This window comes from Ascaphus truei, chromosome 4 (genome assembly GCF_040206685.1).
Source record: "Ascaphus truei isolate aAscTru1 chromosome 4, aAscTru1.hap1, whole genome shotgun sequence".
Lineage (NCBI taxonomy): Eukaryota > Metazoa > Chordata > Amphibia > Anura > Ascaphidae > Ascaphus > Ascaphus truei.
The window spans coordinates 234239835-234250770 of record NC_134486.1 but is presented as its reverse complement, the minus strand read 5'-3'; the positions used below and the strand labels follow the sequence as shown (position 1 = coordinate 234250770).

The following is a 10936-nucleotide window of genomic DNA, read 5'->3' as shown; positions in this document are numbered from 1 at the left end:
TCCCAGTACATATAAAAATATACCCCCCCAGCTCCTCCCAGTACATATAAAAATATACCCCCCGCTCCTCCCAGTACATATAAAAATATACCCCCCCAGCTCCTCCCAGTACATATAAAAATATACCCCCCCGCCCCCCACTACATCTAAAAATATAACCCCACCCACCCCCCAATACAAATAAAAATCTGACTTACCTTGTGGAAGGTCTCAGGTCTAGCCCAGTGGCTACAGGGTGGGCTGGTGGCGGCTGCGGGGTGGGCCGGTGGCGGCTGCGGGGTGGGCCGGTGGCGGCTCCTACTGGGGATGGCGGTGGCTGCTGCTGCTAGTCGGTGGCGCTGGTAGGTGCTCATCGGGGGGCGCCGGTGGCTGCTAATGGGGGGGTTGCCAAGGGGAGAGGTGGGCGCATTAGGCCAGTGGCTGCAGGATGGCTGGGGAGCGGCGGCTAGGGTTGCCAGGTGGCTTGTCCAAAAAATCCTGGACACACTGCTAAAATATGCGAGACCCTCACAATACATTTAAAAAATACCCCACGTCCTCCAAAATATATAAAAATACCCCCCAATACATATTGCATATGGCGGTATTGCGGGGGGGGGTGTCTGGCAGTTCCGGGGGGGGGGGGCCGGCGCGGGGAATGGCGGTGCTGCGGGGGGGTGGTAGCAGCCTGACAATGCTGCGGGGGGGCGGCCACGGGGAGGGTGACAGTGCTGCGGGGGGGCTAGGTGGTGACGGTGCTGTGGGGGCCCGGCGGCGTGCAAGGGGCTGCTGGGGGGGGGGAGGGGCGGTAGCAGCGTGGCTGTACTGCTGGGGCCTCGCGGTGCTAAGGGGGGGTGACAGTGCTGCTGGGGAGCCAGGGGGTGACGGTGCTGCGGGGGCCCGGCGGCATGCACGCGCCAGAAGCATAGAAAAGCTGACTTCCGGCGCTGCGGCAGGTGGGTGCAGCCACCTTGCAGGTTTTTTTACAGACCCATGGGGCCCAGGACGCCCACCCTGGCAGACCTCCCCTGTTGGCGGCTGTCCGCTGCGGTGGCAGACGGGAGGGTTGCGCGGCGGCGGCCTCTGGTTCCCTCCAGCTCCGAACGTGCGTGACGTCACCCCGACTTGCCCTCAAGAGACCGTGAGAGCCAATGAGAGCCAAGGCCCGCCCTGTAGTCAAGCAATGGGAGCCAATGACAGGCAAGGCCTGCCCCGCAGTCAGCCAATGAGAGAGCTTGACATGCAATGACAGCCAATGAGATCGTGCACAAACCCACAGACAAACATCTTTTGAGTTTTTTATATATATATAAATATATATAAATACTGTATACCACATCCCCTCGAACTATTACACATACCATATGTGGTATACAGTATATAGAACCAAACATAACCAAATCAGGCTTTTAAATCCCATATCCCCAAAGCATAACAATTTAAACCCCTTCACTGCATGATTAGACTGCAATACTATTAAATGAATCGCAGGTTAGGGTGACCATATGTCCCAGTTTAGCTGGGACAGTCCCGAATTTTCATTAAACACCCCGGTGTCCTGACAATTTTCTCAAAATCATTCAAAAGTCCCAGTTTTAACTTTTCTGTGGACAAACTTAAAACTATTTAAAAAAACATTAGCCACTGCATGTTTTTATGTGATCGATCATATCAAAGAGTAAACGTTTGAAATATATTGGTAAACTCTAATTAAATGATTTATCAATAGGTAACCACTTCTTTTTAGCTCTCAGACTTATGACTATGGCTAAGGTGGGGGCCTGAGTCCCTATTGATAACTTAATGGGTCACTCGTGGCCTACGGTCAGATGGCAGGAGAAAATGCAGACAGTATATGGATGGTACAACGGGTTTACTGTACCCTTAATAACTTGGGCAACCTGTGTTCCTCAGAAGAGGATCACCACATACAACATACAATGAAAATACAGTTCCCAATAATGCTGCAAAGGTGTACTGTAAGTCAGAGTCAGTGGCGCGTTATACCCAATCCTGAGTATATTGTTTTTTATGATGGTGTCGGCACACAGTGGGAGCTCGTTGTGTACTAACAGTTGCAGGCGTGTACTTCGAAAATTGTGCTTCGGTACCGTTGTGCTTTGTAGCTGTTGAGTGTCCACTCTGACAGCGCTCGAACTCTCGATGATGTCCCGACTGTAACTCCCTGCTCTTGCTGCCACGTGCACAAACTCCAATCCTCGACCGAATCTGAGAGCACTCAGGTCCGTGCAGATCTGCCATCAACATGGCCGCCCCCCTTTTTAAAGGCTCCTCTCTCTCTTAGTCCCACCTTTTCCACAGTTGTTATCACTGGCTGCTATATTGTCCATTAACAGTCACTTGTCTATAGCACATTGGAGAAATCTGCCATGGGGCAGTGGGAATGTGTGGATCATACACCATACTAATCAATTGTAGATCATACACTAGTGTGTTTATTGCTTTCAGGTCCTACAGTATCTGTATTACGGTGTGTCAGGTGTTCATTGCATTAAGCAGCATACATGCTAGATGACATAGTCCACTGTATTGTAGAAAGAGACTAGGGCGCTCCAATAAAGCTCACTCTGGAGGGGAAAGTATACTCTAATGTGTCTGATATGATATACAGACACACAGAGTGGGGCAACGAAAGTAAAAGAGATAATACTGGCCCGTCGTAGATTATGCTGCTCGACCCGAGGAGGTTCGTCCCTGCGATCCTCAGTAGATAATAGGAAGAAAAGTAGGGGAGCGCAAAAAAGAGAATAAAAATAAATGATACATACTGCAAAAAACGGACAACTCATGTATTATTATCAGCGTACAGACAGGTAAGGGATGCGTGAGGGAATGACACACAAACCAAATAGCTATATAGCACAATAGCTATCCACCATAAAGTAAGGGGAATAACCAGGAGTGGTGGGGAAATGATGGATATAAAAGTAGTAAGGACTCACACGGCCATGTGTGAATCTGTGCCACACAAGGTGTCTTTAGCACTGGTAAACTGGCGTCTCGTCCCTCTGAGTGTGTAGTGGTGTAAAGTGCTGGGAATTGAGTCCTCAAAATGCACCCGATGTAAAAAACAACAGCGCTCCTGAACTGGTCCGGGCTGCGCCTCACTAGGAGCTCCTCTGTAGAGCGCGTCCGGTCCGCAGGGCTGGAGGGTAATGACGACGTAGCACTACGGTGGTCAGCAGGAGCCAAACAAGTGAACGTTGCCCGAACTACGCGTTTCGTATCTCGCGATCCTTCGTCAGGTTCGGGAGACATCCTTCCACTTTAGTGGTTTCTTTACCCTACCCTCACTTGATTAATGATATCACATCCCCCTTTCCTCACTACCCCTCCACCCCTTCCTGTAACTTACGTTTGCATATTGTTGTTACGTGTTCTTTGCGCAATGATATACAATAATATTGCGTGTACATATTGTTGTTATATGTTCTTTGCTCAATAATACACAATAGCATTTTTAGCATCATTAATTCTCTTGTATTCATTTGGAGTGCGGTGAACACCTGGTGTGCTCTATATCATCACACGGGGGGGTTACAAGTATAAACCAAACCATCATTTTGCTACACTTGAGAGTTTGTGGTATGTTAGGAAACTGAAATAAATCAATAATAAAGCACACATGCTATTAGACAAATACCATTATAAGATTTCTTTTGAAGTGATGTAATTTGTTTTATAAATAATTTCTTTTATGTGTCCCGGTTTCTACTTTAGAAAATCTGGTCACCCAATTGCAGCAGGTCCTTCTACCAGCAAAGGCATCAAACATTCCATTGCATGCGACATCACTAATTAGTTAACCGTATCTAAAAACACAGTTTGCTTACCTAATACAAACGTGACTGGGACAGTCCATTTGTGGTAATATAAGATAAAAAGGTTGGAGGTTTTGCCATGGGCAACCATCTTGAATATATTCATACCATGATATCTGCAACCTCACCCTCTACCCTATGAAAGCACCAACATTAAAAACTACCTTTCACAAGTGGAGGAAAGGTTAAAAATTTGTAAACCCACCAACCTTGCATGTCTACTAAATATTTTATGTACAATTCGAAAACATTTTGCTGCATGTGACCGAAATTAAAATTAGCGAAATCGGTTGCTTAAAATATTAGATATAAAGGGACCATTTTGCTTTGTGGAGCATACCTCAAAATGTTGCAATATCCACTTTGCTGCCTATTTTGCATACGATAAAGCACATATCTCTACACCAGTATTTTATCAACAGGGGTTCTCTATGCATTCCTAAAGGGTTCTCTGCAAATTTTCAAGTCATTTGAAAACTGTACCAAATACAGAAGAATTTACAATGCATCTGATCTCAGACGTGCTATTAGATAGGGTTGGGGTTCCTTATAATGCCTCTGATCCCAGACGCGCTATTAGAGTGGGTTGGGGTTACTTACAATGCATCGGATCTCGGACGCGCTATTAGAGAGGATTGGGGTTTCTAACAATGCATCTGATCACAGACGCACCATTAGAAAGGGTCGGGGTTCCTCAGAATTTGACAATAAAATGATATTGTTTCTTAACCAAAAAAAGGTTAAATAACACTCACCTTCACATTGTTGCAGACCTCTCTGACAGTAAAGGGGTTAATAAATGATGCATGCCATTTTTAAATAAAGCTCTTTACATCCTGTAGTTAGCAGTGTCCCATAGTCTGTATCCCTACTTTGTAGTTTCACTAGCACAAAGAGGAAATCAACCAAGAAACCAGAAGCTGAAAGAAACCCTTATCAGTGTGTACTCACACTGGTCCATGTGAGTATTTGGATTTATATATATATTTTTTACCTCACCCCTCCCTCTCACCCAAGTACCAGGTGACCATACGGTTAAACCCACCCATCTATCTGCAAATATTGCAAGATAGCAACGGACCCCTTCATCTGGAGCCTTGTACCATTTTCTGACTATTTGGCAAAGGTGACACCAAGACATTATTACAGGAGAACACTCACATTAGCCCGTGTGAGTGCCGAATATTGTAACATTACAATATCTTTATAGCTTATCGCTCCATTGTCCTCCTATTCCCTCCCAGCATCATAGCTGTCGTTTGTATCTGTATCGATTTAACGGCCTTTTTCATTTCCATGAGAGGTTAATCACCGGGAAGGAGTGACCTACACGACGAGGAACACTCAAGATCCAGCGAAAGATAAAGACAGGACAGAAGAAAAATCCGCATCTCAAAGAAGATCTGAGAGTCAAAGAAACCTTGATGGGATAGAACTTACACAGGGCCGTGTAAGTGATTTATTCATTTATTTATTCCTTCACCTCCACACACATGCATTTGTATGTTCTCCCCCCACCCATTGAATACAACCTATAAGCTGATTTTTCAAAAAAAGGTTAAATAACACTGACCTGCACATTGTTGCAGACCTCTCTGACAGTGAAGGGGTTAATAAATGATGCATGCCATATTTAACAATCCCTTAGATAGGAAAAAAGGGCACCCCCGAAAATAATTTGTCTATCTGCCATGGGTGCTCAGCAAAAAATCATCTTTTAACTATCTACTATCCACAATTTTCCTGTACCTTTTTCAAAACCTTATAATAATACATTTTCCTGATTATTCACAAGACTATGTGAATGCCACATTCATTATTCAAATACCTGATAATCGTACATTTCTATAGCTGTCAAGGTCCAAATATATTTAAAAAAAAGGAGATTGGGGGAAGAGGTAGTAGTCAAATATAAAATGTTGGTACCAGAGTTACTAAACAGCAGTAAGTACAAACTGCCACATCAGGTGATTTATGTCCTGCCAAAGATACTTAAATGCACCAATGTTGTGGTTCCTAGGAGTAAACTATTAACAAGGCTACTTGGCAAACAGCTGTTTGTTCTGGTCAGATAAAAAGAAATGCTGTGAGTTCTTATATTTAAATTACCTCATTATCCCAGCATGAATAATCCAAATAAATTCTCTAGGATGAAGAAACGGATTGAAGCAGGATAGGGATTGGCCAGCTGGCATATAAAACAGCCAGTACCTAGCCCTTCCATATTCAACGAGCCTGAGGAAGCCCTGTATAGGGCGAAACGCGTAGCTCATCACTTTGGACAGTTGCAGTCATCATAGAGGAGCCAGAGGTGACGTTGTAGCTCTCTATCCGGACGCGGAGAAAGAGACCACCTACCACCTACCACTGAATGACTCCCTAAATTGCTTTTTAAGTTTCCTAGAAGCAATAGTTGCTTCTCTCATATAGTTTCACCATTCGTTTTATATATTTTTTATTTTATGTATCCATTTTGTTCATTCATTTTTAAATAAAGCTCTTTACATCCTGTAGTTAGCAGTGTCCCATAGTCTGTATCCCTACTTTGTAGTTTCACTAGCACAAAGAGGAAATCAACCAAGAAACCAGAAGCTGAAAGAAACCCTTATCAGTGTGTACTCACACTGGTCCATGTGAGTATTTGGATTTATATATATATTTTTTACCTCACCCCTCCCTCTCACCCAAGTACCAGGTGACCATACGGTTAAACCCACCCATCTATCTGCAAATATTGCAAGATAGCAACGGACCCCTTCATCTGGAGCCTTGTACCATTTTCTGACTATTTGGCAAAGGTGACACCAAGATATTATTACAGGAGAACACTCACATTAGCCCGTGTGAGTGCCGAATATTGTAACATTACAATATCTTTATAGCTTATCGCTCCATTGTCCTCCTATTCCCTCCCCGCAACATAGCTGTCATTTGTATCTGTATCGATTTAACTGCCTTTTTCATTTCCATGAGAGGTTAATCACCGGGAAGGAGTGACCTACACGACGAGGAACACTCAAGATCCAGCGAAAGATAAAGACAGGACAGAAGAAAAATCCGCATCTCAAAGAAGATCTGAGAGTCAAAGAAACCTTGATGTGATAGAACTTACACAGGGCCGTGTAAGTGATTTATTCATTTACCTCCACACACATGCATTTGTATGTTCTTCCCCCACCCATTGAATACAACCTATAAGCTGATTTTTCAATAGAGGTGTTTTCACCACATTGATTACCAGCTAAAGAAGATACACCTTAACCCATCCTTCCTCACACTGTGCTCCCCCATTTTTTCTTGTGTTCCATTACCATTAAGGGTCCTGGATAGATCCTGTTGGGGTTCCGAGTCACAGGAGGGCACCACAAGATATATACGCAATATCAAAAGGCTGTATTATACCCTTCTTATTTTACACTCTAGTTTTAAATATCTCATGCAGACCACACAGAGATAGCGCCCAGGTACTTTTCCAAACAAACTTCTCTATATGTTGGTAAGCAAAATGCTCCCCCCCCCGCCTGTGTCACACTTCATCACAAGCCTCCCCTTTCACATCTCCTTGTGGGCCCCCTCCTCTATTTCCCCCCTCTCTCCATGTATTTCTCTCCTCCCCCCTCTCTTTCTCACTCACTCCCCACCTCCCTATCTCTCTCTCTCTTTCCCCCCTGCTATACCCACTCCTTCCCACTACCTCCTATCCACAATACACACAATACCGCCCACAAAATTAAAACAACACTCCCCAAATAACAGCAACAATACCCCCCCACAAAGTACTAACAGTATCCACTCACAAAATACAAACAATATCCCCCTCCACCCCCCCTAAAATACAAACAACACTTCCATTGTTACAAAATACAAACACACACTTATCTTGGGGATGGTCTCTGGCCCCTGGTACCCTGGCTCTTCCAAGCTGCTTCGGGCCTCTCACACGCCGGGCCTCCTGCCAGGCCTGCCTTTATCTCTCGCCAGTGTGTGCCGGAAGCTGGGCCCACCCGGAAACCGTACCCAACTTACGCTCAGGCCCAACTTCCGGTGCGCACGGGCGGAAGAGTGGCACTCGGCGTGGGAGAGAAGCCTGCAGCAAATGGGGAGAGCTGGGGTCCAGTGGCAATCAGAAGCCCGGTAGCCGAATGCAGAAGTTGGGCCTGGTCAGAGGTTGGGCAGGGGACACTTGTCCCGGCTCTCCCCAGCCTGTCGGCGGCCCTGCACCCATTTACCAACACAAATGTAGGTTCATGCAGTGTTTATGATGGCGATGTTGTTATGAAAACGACACCTGCCAAAATGTTTTATTAGGAATTAAAATTGTGTATCGAAGAATATAATTTGAAATCATTTAAAAATAATTTGTCGCGTTGTGGATGTTAAGTTTTTTTGCGGACCGTATAAGAAAAGGGGGCAAGCCATTAATTGTAACATTTTATCGCCAATTAGTAACCTTTAATTCAATTTGTTTGATTGAACATCTTTTCAGGTCTGCAATGCATTGCAGGGCCTGTGTGGCACACAAGGGGTTAAATTACTGTGAAAACATGTTAGCTCAAAATGTTACCTTTGTTTGCTAATTCATGTATAAAACATGCAAGGGTTAGGGTTGCTGAGCCTCTTTCTTAATACAGTACTAAGAGATAAGAGAGTATCCAAATAAATGCACAGGTCTGTGTGCCTCGAAGTTCCTTTTACCATCTATGAATACAGAATTTGCAGCATTTAGGAATACAGATCAGAAAGATTTGGGGTTTCCGAACCAAAATAGGACAACTTAATGGAAAAATGAGACTTGGCAGGTGTGCAAAAATGTCCTCTTCAGATGAAGGCAATCTGCCTGCTACAAGGCTGTGAGGCACCTGCCCCATAACTAGGTGCTGAGGCAGACAGGACATGCTTGTTAGCGCCAGAGTGCCAACAACAATGATGAGAAGTGCCCAGCAGGAGAGGTGGTAGGGAGAGCTCGGCTTCTGTGTAAAAGGGGAAGGGAGGAGGCACTGCAGATTGGTTAGCGAGCCGGTAGTACCGCAGCAGTAACAATGGTGAAATGTTTTGCCTGTGGGATTCCTGACAGCAGCAGCTGGTATGTTTTCGACCCACGCTAACCATTATGAAGTAAATTGGTGTAGTTAGGGATTAATTGGTGCTCTTGGTAAGGTCACCTGGGCCACGTCAAAACCAAAATGTGTATAGTTTGGATATACATGTACTGTACTCAATGCGGTGGCCAATTGCAAACCCGTCAATGGTGTGAAGCAATCACATGATGGAAAGCAGTAAGACTGGCGTGCCGGCCCTTTGACATCCATCACTGCATTCTTATGGTCAACATCTGCATTTGATACAATATTGTTCTCCTGTCTTAGGCATTAAATACCTCTGATGCCATCTACAATCTTTATTCCTTCTGGCACTAAGCTATGAATACTGCTGTTTCTTCTTCACTCTTGATTATGAACCCATTCTACAGTAAGTAGCCTCTCTTTGCTTTTTATATGTGTAACGGATTTTCTGCAGCAAGCCTGACCCACCCAATCTCACATTGGCCCCTGTGTTCTAACCAGTCCCCATTACATGGTTGTGTCTGGTGGTGCACCTGTTGGCAACAGGACTCCTGAGTCTCCCGCATGATGTTGTGTGGGGATTGCCAACCCAGACAGGCAGCTGAGGTAGTGTGCTTGAGTCCTACCTATATCCAGTGCAGCGCCTCCACCTCATCAGGATCCCAGCGTGAGCTTGTGGATGGTCCTGGTGAGGAACTCCTCTGTGGTGCACTCCTTTGTGTAATCACTCCACACTTACACACGAGGGTATGGTTTAACAGGATCATCTTTATTGACTTGCGGCGGGCCAGCTGCCCCTCACTGTGGGTGTACTCAGCCTCTCATGTTCACCGCACTTCCCTTTGAAAGGTGTCCTTTCCCCAAATTGGTGGATTCCCTATCTCCCCTCAGGGAGATAGTCCCTGTGCCAGGTCCCTGGTCACAGTCTTATAAGCTGTCTCCTCCCAAGCCTGCACTCAGACTTGCTCCTTGTCTCATAGTCTCTTACATGACCTTCCAACAGCTTAGCAACAACTTCTGAACTCTACTGATGATCTCCTGAACACACACTAACTTTTGGCAGTGCTGTGCCTTATGTATCCTCTGGGGGCTGGCACAACTCTGACATCACTAATCATGGATTCAGAGCATGTGACCACTCCCATCCATACATAGGGCACCTCACCAGGGTGTGAGGGCAAACCTCCATAATTACTGCTGGCATGCCCATAACTTACCAGGCCTTACTGTCAGCAGGAGAGATGACTGTAGCCATTTTACAGCATGGTTACATATGCTTAGGCTGTTATCATGTCCACTTACATGCATTTCCTCTTATAACATCCTCAATAAATAAGCTCTAAAGTGGTTAACTGGACTGCTCTGGCGTTTACTGCATAAAGGACATATTGTGTTCTATTTTTTTTAATGTATTTTCCATTATACAGTATTAACATGGGATTTCCTTGTTTAACCAACATTGTATGTTATTCTGTAAAGCACTATGTAATAATAAAGAAAAACAATACCAATTATTTATAGATTTGTATGTTACATTTTATTATATTAACATTCATTTCTCCCAGACATTAAATTAATATTCATTTTGAACAAGCCACAATGTGTAACCACATGGGGACAGGGTACAGGGGGTGGGGAGGGAGTGGACGATTCATAAAAGTATCCCAGCTAAAAAAAAACTGCTGCCAAACTAATAAAAGGCATCAGATATATCAATGACATTTGCTCCAGCATTTTCATAATGTTAGTATGTAACACTGTTCAGTGTGTCTATGCAGTTACAAACGTACCAAGCTATTAACCGATACCAATAAAATGTCCGTGCAAGTGGCTGGTGGGTTTAGAGGTGTCAAGACGGCAGCTCAGGAAGTGAAGTGGAGAATCGTGACCTTCAGATTTGTGGTGCAACTTCTTGCGGTTCCAGTTTAGGAAAAATTACTGTGGCCACTTGCAAAACAAAAAAAAGAATTGTGTGTTAAATAGTATTTACCAACTCAGCACAGTCATTATATTAAAAAGAAAATCACTAATAATCAATTAAATTGTTTACTT

The 10936-nt window shown here is 44.6% G+C and overlaps 1 protein-coding gene across 7 annotated transcripts in view; it reads right to left on the bottom strand.

Annotated features, from left to right (window-relative positions):
- Nucleotides 1–10395: 10395 nt before the first annotated feature.
- The window catches only part of FAM120B (family with sequence similarity 120 member B), a 140481-nt gene continuing 139940 nt past the window's right edge, over nt 10396–10936 (bottom strand). For all 7 annotated transcript variants that reach the window (XM_075597018.1, XM_075597017.1, XM_075597020.1 and 4 more), the window contains one exon: nt 10396–10831. In XM_075597018.1, the coding sequence (XP_075453133.1) occupies nt 10810–10831 (22 nt within the window). In that variant the 3' untranslated portion in view covers nt 10396–10809. The remainder of the gene's footprint in view (nt 10832–10936) is intronic.